This window comes from Mobula hypostoma, chromosome 12 (genome assembly GCF_963921235.1).
Source record: "Mobula hypostoma chromosome 12, sMobHyp1.1, whole genome shotgun sequence".
Classification (NCBI taxonomy): Eukaryota; Metazoa; Chordata; class Chondrichthyes; order Myliobatiformes; family Myliobatidae; genus Mobula; species Mobula hypostoma.
The window spans coordinates 96,118,078-96,132,813 of record NC_086108.1 but is presented as its reverse complement, the minus strand read 5'-3'; the positions used below and the strand labels follow the sequence as shown (position 1 = coordinate 96,132,813).

The following is a 14,736-nucleotide window of genomic DNA, read 5'->3' as shown; positions in this document are numbered from 1 at the left end:
TACCATACTAAGTCAAAGTCCACCATAAAAAGGTGAAAGTACATTGACCTATAATTTTCCCAATTCAAGCTTAAACTTGTGGTTTGGATATTTAAACTTTTTTTAAAGTCAGGATTACTGTTCTGGTATGATTTTTTTTATGAATTCAACATCAGACCATGTAAATAGAAATCTTGCTCCACCACGAGTCATGCTGGAAAAAAAAAGTTTAGTTAACCACACAGGTAGCACAATGAGCAAAAGAAACATCAGCAAACCATATCAATGTGCTTCAAACTACACTGTAGGTCATCAGAATTCAAATCCAAGCCTTTGCTAGCATATGCTTGATTATCTTGGCACCACTGCCAGAACAGTACCAAAACGCCTTGTGCCTAGAACGGAAAGAAGTGGGTAGGAGGAATTATTAAAATAAATAAAAGTCAGCACTTAAGCAAGCTCTATTAACTTGCTATACAAAACGAATGCCTCAATTCATACACAAAAATAACCAAATCCAGTGAGGATCTAAGTAAGGCAGCCATCCATAATGAAATTATGGAACTATGTACTGGATAGCTTTGGCAATTAGGAAAAATTGAAGTCACAAACAAGTGGTTATGGTGAGAAAACTGCTGGGTGAGATCACAAAAGTTTCCAGTGAATATAAGTAACACACAAAATCTGGAGGAACTCAGCAAGTCAGATAGCATCTACAGAGGGAAACAAACAGTCGATGTTTTGGGCCAAGATCCTTCATCGGGACTGACGAAGGGTCTCAGCCCAAAGCATCGTCTGGTTTACTCCCTTCCATAGATGCTGCCTGACTTGCTGAATTCCTCCAGTACTTTTTGTGTGATGCTCCAGATTTTCAGCACCCACATGATCTCTTATGTTTATGGTGTGCCAGTAAACAATAATACCTTTTTTTAAAAGTAAAATAAAAGATACTAGCTACAGTTTGTAGATGTCCTTCTGTAATTTGGATTTCAAGCTAAAATCAAAACTAAAAACTCAAATTTTTAAAAATGTTAACAAAACCCAAGATTTTTCTTAATCAAATGGCAAAATCCAATTTTCAGAAACATGCTTCTAAATACATTTATCCAATTCACACTTTAACAGTTCAATACTTATTTTATAAAAAAAATCCACCTTGGTTCTTTATTCTTTTCCCCTCAAGTCCCTTTCTACTCCTTCTCTTACTTTGTCAATTTTATTCTGCAAGCACCTTAAAAAAAAATTTGTGCTTTTTTTCCCCCGAGATACATTCATTTTTATTCTTCACTCTGTAGACATTCCCTTTTTATTAGCTTAGTCCCCCCCCCCATTTGAATCCACCACGAATAAACTACTAAATGAACATTTGAATCCCGAAGCCGCACCTGGATCTTTTGGTCTAATAATATACAAAGGCGGGTTTAGAACTGTGCTTAGCCAAGTGAATTAAATCAGTTTAAAGATACAAGTGATAAGTATTTAAAGAAGAAGATACAAAACTATGGAAAGATTGCAATAGTAGGAATTATGACCTCTTTTATAAACATCCTAACATACGCACCAAGGGCTAAATTACCTCCTTCTGCGCTGGAAATGTACACGCTTCTATTGGCAAAGAGTTACTTGTGGCAGGAAGCTTGGATTTTAAAGCCAGTATTTTGATAAAGAAGGACAAGTAAAAATAGGATTCTGCAGGCTACAGAAAAAGAATATTCAGTCCGCTGTGTACACAATGAATATCAGCATCTTTCAACACTTGCACTTTAGCCTTCTACACCCAGGCTATTCATGTGCTTCCACAGCCTCTCAGCCAGTGTACACCAGGTACTCACCACACTCAAAGTCCCTCCGAGATGCCCTCTAAAATTTTTACCCCAAATCTATGTCATCTAGTTTTATTCATTTCTGATGAGAAAGGTTTCCTGCAGTCTATCGTATCTAAATTCTTCATACTGTTATATATCTTAATCATGTCCAAAATGCAACTAGCTTTTCCAATCTTTCCTCGTAACTGAAACATTCTATGTCAGTCTGCAATGAGCCATGAACAGCATAAATAAAGACTTGCTTGGGATTTGAAGTTTATACAAAGGAACTCACCTGTAGACCCACCATGTATCAGCAAAAAGAGTAGTATTGCTTGAATTCCATGTGACGTCATGTTTAAGATACAATGCTATGTAATTAGCTTTGCTTTCCAGTGGAGAAAGTCTATCTTTTAATGTGGCCAAGATTGCCTCTTGTACTGGGCAAGATTTACACCACTGTACCTTTTCTTCTTAGCAAAATAAAATGGAATGTAAATTCTGATCTTCCTTTTCTCCTTCGTAAGCCTAAAGGAAAAATATACAAAATGAAAAGGTAAGTAAATAGATGATGATTCAATTGTGAGTGCATTACTATTTATTTTGACAAGGGATCACACACCAGTCCTCATAGGGGAATCAGGAGTGGAAAGAGTGAGCAATTTGAAGTTCCTGGGTGTCAACACCTTTGAGACTCTATCCTGGGCCCAACATATCGATGCAGCTACAAAGGAGGCATAGCAGTGGTTTTTCTTCATTCGGAGTTTAAGGAGATTTGGTACGTCAGCAAAAGCACTCGCAAATTTCTACAGATGTGCCGTGGAGAGCATTCTAACTGGTTGTATCACCATCCAGTAAGGTTGGGGGGGGGCTATTACACAGGATCAAAGTAAGCTGCAGAGAGTTGTAAACTTAGATCCATCATGGGTACTAGCTTCCATACTATCTTCAAGGAGCAATACATCAGAAAGGAAGCATCCATTATTACGGATCCCCATCACACAGGACATGCCCTCTTCTCATTGCTACCATCAGGAAGGAGGTAGGGGAGCCTGAAGGTACACACTCAATGATTCAGGAACAGCTTCTTTCCCTCTGCCATCTGACTTCAGAATGGACATTGAACCCATGAACATGACCTGACTATTTTTATTTTTGCACTATTTATTTATTTTAACTAGTATATATATACATACACACACACATATGAGAGAGAGAGAGAGAGAGAGACACACACTGACTGTAATTCAGTTTTTTTCTCTATCGTTATGTACTGCACTGTACAACAATTTCACGACATATGCCTGAGATATTAAACCTGATTCTGATTCTACTGAATAGAATTTGAGTCTTACACTCATTGACAGACTGTCACATTCGAGAACAAAGTGGAATAGACCAATGCATTGTAAAATACATGTTTTAATTTCTCACCCACCCCAAATATTTGGGGCATAAATAACATCTTGCAAATAAATTTAAGTCAAAAACATAAGAATGCAAATACTCAGTCTTTATCTAAGTACAGCATATCCCATCTGATTCAGAAGCCTTCAGAATGTCTTAAATTGCAGATAAGATTTGTGAAACAATATACCTTCAAGCAGTAATGGATTTGTTTTGCAAGAACAACCCAAAATCATCCAAAGCCAAAGTATAGTAAAGTTTCAGTTGTTCACATTCGAAAAGCCTCAGTCGAAATTTCAGGTTTTGCATGAACTGACAGCAATCATCCAATGCAAAATTAGCTTAATTTCTTTAAGAAAAAAAACATATAACTTCATGAATTACAAAGCAGGGAAGGTAATGTGATCCCTCAATAGATTCAGGCTAACAATCCTGTGGCCTCAACACTGAGCAACAGCACACAATTATGACTAAAAGGGAGCTGAAATGGGAGCATAATCCCATCCGCAACCAAGAATTGACCACAAACACACTCATAAGTTCTCTGATTTTGTTGAATTAGCAGAAGTATTGAAACACAAATAAACTTTCAACAAGCAGAAATATTCTCCTTTACACCACATTTTATGACCATGACCCCCACTCAGAAGATGGCAGGAAGTAAAAGGCCAAGAGGACAGGTGCTGCACCTACAGCCGCTGGCACGAGAAGGTACTGTTGGGAGGAAAGCAAGTGCTCATGAATCAGGGAGTCAAAGAGAATAGCTCCTTCATAAAGCTGAAGGTCAATATGGTCCAGGTGCAGGTCAATGGGACTGGACAGATTAATGGCTCGGCACAGACTGGATGGGCTGAAGGGCCTATTTCTGTGCTGTAAAAAGGGCCTATGACTCTATAAAACAGGAGACATGTATGGGGTTGGCATTCTTTCACATCTCCAAGGGCCCAAACATTCCTTCTAGGTGAAGCAGCAATCCATTTGCACTTCTAATTTAGTTTAATGCTCCCAAATGGATGAAGGGTTAGACCTATAACTTCGACTCTCCATCTCACTATGTCTGGGGCCTCTGGCATTGTTTCAATAAACCCAATATAAACAAGAATGGACATCCACACTCAGAACACATTTCAAACACCATTTATAAATGCCACTGTTGTTGCTAAAATCTCAGATGGTAACAAGAAGGCATACAGAAGTGAACAGTTTGATCGGTTGAGTGGTATGGCAACAACAACCTTGCACTCAATGTGAGCAAGTCCAAGGAACTGTCAAGGACTTCAGGAAGGGGAATGAAAATCAAAAGAAAACATGCCAATCCTCACTGAGGGGTCAATTGTGTGAAAAGCTGAGCAGCTTGAAGTTCTTGGGCATCATATTTTAGAGGACATATCATATCCTGGGTCCAACAGACTGATACAATCATGAGGAAAGCATGCCAGCAGCTCACTTCATTAGATATTTGAGGAGATTCAGTAAATAACCAAAGACTCTCACTGATTTTTATAGATGTACAGTGGAGAACATTCTGACTGATATGGAAAATCCAATGCAGAGAATCAAAAAAAAACAGATGCAAAGGGTTATAAACACTACCAGCTCCATAATGGGCACGACCCAATGACCTTCCCCACCACTAGAACACCTTCAACAGGTGGTACCTCAAGAAGCAGCATCTGTCACTCAGGACCCTCACCAGCCAGGACAGGCCCTCTTCTCATTACAATCATCTTGGGAGTGGGGATGGCGGGGGGTAGAGGAGCCTGAATACTCACACAATAATTTAGGAATATCTTCTTCCCCTCTGCTGTCAGATTTCTAAACAGACCATGTTATTCCATTCTTTTTGCACTATTTACCTTGTAATGTATTATCATTATAAATCTTTCTACTTCCAGCTACAGCAAAACAATTTCAAAAGCTAAGTCAGTGATAACAAACATGATCCTCAACTGTCATTTGGTTGTATATAGATAAAATGGGAAATATGCTACTGAGTTATATTCAGTAATGAAACCCTGTGTAATACCCTCTTCACTTGCTTTCGAAGCAGTCTTTGGTACATGGTGACATCTGGTAACCACAAAGTTGTATCTTTGATTAATTGATTCATCTACACCCGCTAATGGGTCAGGTTAAAATTTGGATCAAAGAGCAAACGTCATGTAACATTTGAACTGTTACATAACTTTCAATTACACTGTCAGCTAAAACTGTTTACTACTCAAAAATCTTCCTGTGCATCTTGAACTTGATAACTTGTCAGTTAAAGGAACTGGAAGTTCTTTTTTAAATTAAAAAAACAGATGAGAAATAAACAAAAGCTGAGTAAAATGTTATTTTCTCCAAATCTGACATGAATCCACAGCTGCCACAGATCTAATCTAAAACATATGTCCAGAAGAACGAACATGGGTCAGGACCCCTGTTGTCCTATCACATCATGATTAAATCTGTGAATAGCAATCCCTTAAAATAGAAGAGATTCACTGAACAAAATTTTCTGAGTATCTTTTTGTACTCACTTTCTATATGTGAATTTATTAAAGTTTAAAACTATTCATTGTTCAAGTAATTTGAAAAGTAAATTGTGCATTTACCATAAAAAATATTTGAAGCTATAATCTAAACAGGACAACAAGAGTGAATTCAAAGGGAACTTTTTAGGTTGAATACAACTTGCTGATGTGGTAACCGCAAGTTCTCACAAAACGTTCATGCACATTTCAGCTTTAGTTGACATTTTCAAAAAAAAACTTACCAGCAGATGGCACCCATGGTACGACACAGGGCCTTTGTATTTATGACAAATTTAATAGATGTTGTTGATATGGGAAGACTAGCCAGAAAAGTTAGCAACAATGGCATGACAGGCCAGCGCTGGAGTGTATAATTTAAATCTGCACAATGATTTTATCAATATGGTAGATCAAAAAACTTTGCTGACTGCTTCTGTTGAAATTGCACCCTTTTATGAACCTCATCACACAGGAGCCAAGCAAGTGGTATCCAATGTACATTCCAGTGAACAGCTGGCTGAAAATTGGCAAACATAAGATATACAATACTGACACATTCCTTATTTTCACATATTCATTACCTAAAGTCCAAACTCGCCTTGTCTTCTTTTAAAATACATCCACAGTACAGTTTTCCACAGCACTGTAAATTGAGGTTGATTGAAAGATCTAACAAGACTTGCTGGTCATTTATTACACAACACAATTCTACACTGATGCAAAGCAAGTTTAGGTGCACAATAGAATAGCTGGCCCCCAGTGAGAAAGGAAACTTTCCCAACTTGCAATAAAAAATAACTGAATTCCCTGGGCAGTTTTTCACATCAAACTAAGTGTATTTCTTTGACACTGACCTCAGTACTAATTCACACTGCTGTAAAGAAGGGCCATGATTGTTCCCCCAGCTGCACCTCACAATTCAAAGTTATCAGTCCAAGTGGATGCAGTACAACTGCAATCCATAACCAATTTGATTTGTTTTATCACATGAAGCAGTTCCAATATGCCTTTAGCATGTGAAATGTTAATTTCAATACTGCAAAGCATTAGCATAATAAATATCCATAGCCATTTTGATCCATTATAAGAGATGGTACAGAATAAGAGGTAGTTTTGTTCCCTGGTGCTGCACATACTGTGAAGTGTAAACTTTTACTTTACCATTCTCCTTTCAAGACAGCAGCTACATTTCATTAGGAATTGAGGAGATTTGGTATGTCACCAAAAATCACAAATTTCTACATACGTACCGCGGAGAGCATTCTAACTGGCTGCGTCACCATCTGGTATGGAGGTGGGGGTCTACTGTACAGGGTTGAGGTAAACTGCAGAGAGTTGTAAAATTAGTCAGCTCAGTCATGGGCATTAGTCTCCGTAGAATCCAGGACATCTTCAAGGAGCAGTGCCTCAAAAAGGTGGTGTCCACCATTATGAACCCCCACCACCCAGGTCATGCCTTGTTCTCACTGGCACCATCAGGGAAGAAGTACAGAAGTGTGAAGGCACACACTCAACAATTCAGAAATAGCTTTTTCCCCTCTGCCATCCAATTTCTGAATGGACATTGAACCCACGAACACTACCTCACTCCTTTTTTTAATCTCTATTTTTTGCACAACTCATTTGATTTAACTATTTTATATATATATACTGTACACTGCAATTCAGTTTTTTCTCTCTCTATTATCATGTATTTCAGTGTACTGCTGCCACAAAGTTAACAAAATTCATGACATATGCCAGCGATATTAAACCTGATTCTAAAGTTTTGTTACACATTTGGATCCAATTAAGTCTAACACTTTTCATAGTACTCTTGCAATCTTGCTCTCCACAGCAGTGTCTCTGGTGCAATAAATGAATCATCTTTGGACATAAAGTAGTTTACATTTAAAAATTTGCCTTACAAGTAACCACAAAATGAACAATGGAAATACAGGGAAATGGCATCAAATTGGCATTTTGTCACAACTCAAAACCACATGGATTAGAGTACTGCATACTGATTTCTCTCTGTTTTGATGTCAACTCTTTGTACAATTACGTCTTGTCTGTGTTTTGAGCTGAGATCCTTCATCAGGACTTGAAGGGTCTCAGCCAATACGCAAGCTCTTTACTGCTCTCCGTAGATGCTGCCTGACCTGCTGAGTTCCTCCAGCACCGTGTGTGTTACTCTGAATTTCCAGCATCTGCTGAATCTCTTGTGCTTACAACTTGTACAAGCAAGCTTTCTTAATATCTTCTGAATTCTGACATTTTGATTTTAAAAAAATCACAGCACTTAAAAAAAATATTTCAAAGATTATAAATATCATCAAGCAAATTCCTGTATTTACAAGACGAGAAACTATTTTTCTGAAGTTTTTCATTTACAGTACAGCAATCCCACCCAATTTAGAAACGTGTATATCAAAGTCTTTGTTTAATATAGGGAGCAGACTTTATTTCCATGCCCTTGCCAATATCTTTCTCTCAACTAAATACATTTAAAACATTAAATGGGCATTATCTCTTTTTTTTTGAAGTACCTGAAACATTCAAACTGCCTTCCTTGCTGTTCTCCCACATAAATGGCCAGGAAGAGCTTTGAGGCATCTTGAGATTATGAAAAAGAACAGTAATTTCTTTTAGACTCTGCAGTACACTGTAACTTCAACCTTCACATTATTTTTGATGTCAAAGGGGTAAAGAAAACAAAATAATTGGAAGTCTGTCTACTTGTGGCCCAAGGTACACTTTTTGCAATCACTGCTGTCTATCTGGCCTGGATGAGATAATACTTAGGGCTAGTTGAACAATAAGTGAAGAGCCATTTTCAAGGACTCCTCATCTCATGTTCCCAATATTATTGCTTATTTATTTACTATTATTTATTTTATTCTTTCTTTTTGTATTTTCACAGTTTGTTGTCTTTTGCACATTGGTTTTCCACCCTATTGATGTAGTCTTTCATTCATTCTATTACGGTTATTGGACTTATTAAGTATGTCCGCAAGAAAATGATGACATCTATGTACTGTGATAGTAAATTTACTTTGAACTTTGAAATTTGGAGACTCAAACTACAATTTAAGTAAAAAGAAATCGATCTTTCCTTCCAGTATAACATCCCTGTCAATCGATACAAATTAATACCAACTCTAATTGATGATTTTAATTCTAAGAGCCATCTAACATCGATAAAGCTCAAAACGAACACTGAAACTTGAACACGGGATAGCAGGAGTTGGTGCCATCAATTCAGATTTATACGAGTTCAAAACATTCACCCATTAATGTCGGGATCCCCAAGCCGATTTATAACATTAGTTTCTTTTTCAGGAGATATGCAAGGAGATATTCAGGAGAACGCAAAAAAATCAATTGATCCTGCTTATCTTCTCAACTGTTTAAAGGAAAAAACAAAATTACTTTTCCATATGGCAACAGACTTGACTTGGAATGTTGGCTAAAAGGCAGGATTCCTCCCACCTCCAATCTCCTTTCCCTTTTGCGACTGATCAAAAAAAACGCGTAAAAGTTCAAAGTCACCTCTAACGGTATTGATTCTGTAGAAATTGCCTACTGGTAAACAAATTCATTAGTAAGATTCGCGTACACGTAGGCCTAGATAGATGCAAGCTGCAAGTCATTATTTTTGCACATCGCTCACCTACAACACCGTGCAACTCTTAACTCACAAATACTGTAGCATATGCATGCAATTAACAAATATGCTTTCATTCGGTTGACTTTCAGATGCTATCAAACGAGCCACGTGAAGAAAGGAACTCACCAAAAAATAAACTTCACACGGTTCGTCAAACATGAACGAGGAGCAAGGGGAAAGAGGAGAGGCTCCCTCTCTGTTTGGGGTTATTCCTCCAGAGGCTCGGCGCAGCAGCTCCGCGGGCAGGTTTGGATCAAGTCTGCTCCTCAGCTGTTAAAAGGACCACATCTCGCAAGTTGCTCGAGCTGTCAAAACGGGGCAACGTAAAAACACTCACGCAGGCCCGAGTTTGAAACCTCACACTTGAGTTTGCAAAGGCTCTGGTTCGGAGAGAGCTGTAGGCGAGGCTAGCTTCCGACCGTCCCTGCACACGGCGAGTGTCCGTCGGCTTTGCTGAGGACACACACACACTGCCTGCTGCTCGTTGCTCCCCGACCGCCGCCGTCTTCACGCCGCGCCAATCGACTCGGCTCACTCTGCCCGAAAACCGCCAGGGCGCATGCTCCCCATTCGCGTGCACCTCGGCCCCGCGGCTCCGCCCACAGCCCGCATGCCGTTACGTCACCCGCACGCGCACGTCTGATTGGGTAGACCTGCACACGGAGGCGGGGAGAGCGCGCAGATCGACAGGGGTTGGAAACGAGCCGCGGGGTTTTGGAACAGAACTGCGACTGTGGTGTCACACAGGATCATGCTTAGCAGGAGTGAAAAGCTTTGAAATTCAATATTTTGCCCCAAATCTCAGGGAAAGCTTTTTGGAGGTAAGGAAGAGGAGAAAAAAACATCCCGAGGATAGGGTTGAGGAATGTTTTGAAACAAGTGTGGTAGTGAAAAATTGCACAGCTTATTCTGCCATTGGACAGGTTGCCCCATTCTGTAGCAGAGTTAATAAATTCGGATGTATGCGGCTCACAAAATGATATTCTTGACAGTTCTGTAGGGGGTTTCCCTCCTGCAAATTTGATATTTCCGCAAAGGAACGAAATGATAAGTAGGCAAGTAAGTTGCACGAACACCGTGGGTCTCAAAGAAGGAGCACTTGGAAATAGTTAAAGTACATTAACATTTTTAACCACAAAAGAGATCGGGACGAGATCTTTGCAGGTTGGGAGCAAAAGGAGTCAGATTCAGCAAAATAATTTACCACTAATTGTCTCATTTTAAGATGAGACTAGCTAATTTTGATATAAGATTTTCATCTATTTGAGGCACTTCAAATAAATACCCTGTTGGGAAGATTGAGCCGTCATTCTTTAGAGAACGTTGCATGCACGTCAATTACTGCAATGAACGAGAAATCTTATTGGTCAGTAATACATTTGAAGTCCCATTGTTCAGTACGCTTATCTCTGTTATTTAAACCCGGCCTGTCGCCTGTTGGTTCTCATTTTACCCCATACATCCAGTTGGAACCATCTTCAAATTTGGCGCTTCTTTATCCAAACCACTGATCTAACTAGCACAATACCCTTTACAAAATGCTGAAGGAACTCAGCAGGTCAGGCAGCATCTTTGGAAGTAAGTAGATAGTCGACGTTTCGGAACGAGATCCTTCGGCAGGACAGAATCTATATAATAGATGCTGTCTGACCTACTGAGTTCCTTCAGTATTTTGGGTGCGTTGCCTTGGGTTTCCAGCATCTGCAGACTTCCCCGTGTTTGCAATAATTCTTTTCTTTCCCATCCTTTCAGTTTTTTTAAAAAAAACAAGCATCTACAATCCACTCTGCGTTTAGGCTTCTTCAATGCTACTATCTTGACTATCTTGAATGGTACTATAAACTAATTGTTTTTTGCATCCATTATTTTAACTGCACTTTGGAGATACGTGTATATAACATCTTAAAGATTTCTATAGCGCATCAATGAATGTCTTTTGAAACCAAGAAGGTTGTGAAGATGGAACATGTTGCTTCTGAATCCACAATGATAACCTGACCAGAAAGAGGAAATGTTATTCTGGGTAATCGATTTAATTATTTTACACATAGAGTGGTGGGTGCGTGGAATGGGCTGCCGGCGACGGTGGTGGAGGCGGATACGATAGGGTCTTTTAAGAGACTCCTGGATAGGTGCCTGGAGTTTAGAAAAACAGTGGGCATGGGTAACCCTAGGTAATTTCTAAAGTAAGTACATGTTTGGCACAGCATTGTGGGCCGAAGGGCCTGTATTGTGCTGTAGGTTTTCTGTGTTTCTCTGTTTCTATATTAGATTGCTGAGCCCTTTTTAATTGTTTTTATAATATGAATTATATAAATTAGGCTACATCGGGACAACTGAAACTTAGTGACGCCTTTATAAAGATTGCTAATGCCTTATACAATAAGTATCTATGTCAGTACCGTCCTTAGTTAAGGAGGCCGATCTCTTTTAAAAAGATTGCCTCTTGGAAGGACATGTTGCTCAGGATTTCTGCTCTGAATACTCGGAGAAGATGGCTATCGGTGTTCGGATCAGAAGACGCGACGTGTTGATATTGTCGTGCTGCACTATCACCAGTTGGAATCAACTTCAAAAGGGATCACCACCGGTCCTCTCAGGTGGGACTCAAAACATGGCGTGTAGGGGTTCCATTTCTGGGGTCCACGGGCCCCTCGATTAGTGGTAGGGGTCCGTGGCATAAAGAAGGTTGGGAACCCCTGATGTCGTGCTATCATTCCAAAAAGGAAGTGATTTATCTTTACTATCCTGGCCAATACTTACACCTCCACCTCGAACAATATTAATAGAACAGACTATCACTGCACCGTCCTCCTGCGGCTTGCATGCGCTTTCTCAGCGTAAGCGGACCGTTGCATTTTCTACACTGCAATGCTTTCTACATGGAAGGCTCTTGGGATAATGAATGGTGCTTATAAATAGAAATCTTTCTTTCTGCAGATCATACACACTATATCTCAAGTTCATCTGGTGTTTAGTCCCGCCTCCACCCTAAGCCTTCTATTTTCTTTGCATCTTCTGTCTCTGGGGGTTCTGAGAGAGATCGGCACTGTTACAAAGTACCTTCGCGTCTCTGTTTAAGCACTCTGCGCTCCTGATCAAGTGATAGTGGAAATTACCTGCTGACTGAGTAGTTGCGCATTATCTGGGCATTACTTGTCGGGGCTGGTGCTTAAACAAAGCTTTATTTAAAGCACATAAGGAATACAGATACCGCAGATGCTGAAAATCCAGAGCAACACACACACACAAAATGCTGGAGGGGCTCAGGAGGACAGACAATATCTATGAAGAGGAATAAACAGTCGACATTCATTTACAATTCTGATTTAAATCTGAATCACGAGCCCTGATTTAAAATAAATGGAAGGAAAGGCTTCATTGGGAAAGATTACACCGTCAAAACTGAACACAAATTCCACTTTTTCATAGTTTAAAAAAGTGGAATGCAGTTCAAAACCGCCCTATTGCCCCATTACTCACCTCCCCCCACTAAGCCAACAATATACTACGACTTGCTGTACTGATTGGTCGACTTTCTATCAATTGGCTGTTCAGGTTATTGTTAGCATTTTTCAAAGTTTCCGCTGTTCTAAGTATTTACTAAAAATGAGGCAGATGAACAAATGAGGCCTAGTTAATTACCTATTGAGTGTTATTGCGTGCAAGGCTGTACACAGAAGTTCTATACTTAAAGGATTAGAAGTTATGACCAAACGCAGGCATCTGTTCGCTTGGGCATTTTGGTCGGCATGGACCAATTGGGTGGTGGTGTCTGTTTCCACGCTGTATGATTCCGTGACCGAATATTCTCGAATTGTGAAGGTGTGAATTGGGAAGGTGCAGGTCGGGACTTAACAATACCTGTTCAAAGGTCGCACTGAATATTTTCTCACAACTTAGTTTATTGAAATTGGGAGAGACCCCTTCCGTTAAAGAAAGAGGACTATAATACAGTGAAAAAATATAACGCATGCTCCGTTGAGTGGAGGGACAAGTTGATAAAATATGCGTGACCAGAGAAAATATTATCATAAGTAGAGAAAAGAAAGCGAGCTAGAGAGCCAGCTCGAGTGGAATGCGCAGCTCAATCACTCCGATTCCAGGCAAGGATCCAAACGTCACGTGCTGAGTATCACACTCCTGACGAGATAAACATTTAGCTGATATGTGCAATTCGTTGTTGCGATATTGGTCCCCAAGTGCACCAAAATATTCAAAATACTTCAAGCCCCACATTGCTTTCTGGAATATGATCTCAAGTTCGTTGCCTATTTTTGCAGTTAATCATTGGATAGTATTTAAAATGAACACTAACTGCTAGCGATTGAACTCTTTTTAATCCTGGCTTTGAGTGATTGGCGCCAAATATTTCTGCGTTCTTGAATAACTACCACGCATTATTAAACAAATATCTACAACACCCTTGAAGGAAGTATTTATTTTAAAAGCCAAAACGACTCTAGAGGTCTTCGGAAACGATTCACGCAAGCTTTCCCCGCGAAATAAGTTCACATCTACAAAAGCCTCTGTTTTGGATCGCAGGAGTTTTCGGATAGGATTCGTAAGTTAACCGAGCCCAAAACAAACAGTGTAGAAAGGGCGATCAGACAACACTGCAAAACGTAACAGGCCAGATAGCACATCAAATTCACTCTCTGAAGTGTTGGAGAATAACAAGAAACTCTCAATCTGTGCACATTACGTAGTAGAATTTCCTTAAAATGTTAGCCGAGTGATTTACTAATTACTAACTAAAAGGAGATCTCTAGAATTCTGAGTATAATTATTGCCACGATTGTCAATCAAATTAGCACTACACTGTTTACCTTGAATAATATTACGGAGCATTTAACCTCAATGTTACCTCAGTATATAGGTACATATCAAATCATAAAATACTGAAAATCCTACATGACTAAAAAAACAAAACAAAACAAATATTACAACTGTACGTCATCATTAAAAAATAGAATTAATTCCCCAACAATCTAGTTTATCGCTGCCACTTATTTTTAAGGTATCCATTACCTGCCAACAGTTGCGAAATTTGAGTTCTGGTTGCAGCTGTTAAGCCTATATTTATGTTTTAGTGTAAGCAGCTCTTTATACAAAAGCTAGATGAAAAACACATCCCACAATTGATGTCATTTTGTGGTTTGGACAAATCAGGGCAATCTAACAATATTGCACTAGGCTGCTGAGATATTGGACTTGGTAGTGTTGGTAGGTGTTTTTTTTGAGGGTCATAATCACTGGTGCTTATCTGCCATCTGCTGGAACATAAATGCAGTGCAACGTTAGTCCCTTGTGGGATGGTTACCGTCCATTGACGCACATAGGAAAAACGACGCCAACTATTTTAAGAAATACAGCCAAT

The 14,736-nt window shown here is 39.4% G+C and overlaps 1 protein-coding gene across 3 annotated transcripts in view; it reads right to left on the bottom strand.

Annotated features, from left to right (window-relative positions):
* tgfbr3 (transforming growth factor, beta receptor III) overlaps positions 1-14,459 on the bottom strand; it is a 165,064-nt gene extending 150,605 nt beyond the window's left edge. For 2 of the 3 annotated variants that reach the window (XM_063064666.1, XM_063064668.1), the window contains exons 1-2: positions 9,483-9,918; positions 2,080-2,312 (exon numbers count right to left, since the gene is read on the bottom strand). In XM_063064666.1, coding sequence (XP_062920736.1) covers positions 2,080-2,140 — 61 coding nt within the window. In that variant the 5' untranslated portion in view covers positions 2,141-2,312; positions 9,483-9,918. Of the gene's footprint in view, positions 1-2,079; positions 2,313-9,482; positions 9,919-14,387 lie in introns of those variants that run through there. The other variant, XM_063064667.1, reaches the window with a different exon arrangement.
* Between the last annotated feature and the right edge of the window lie 277 nt (positions 14,460-14,736).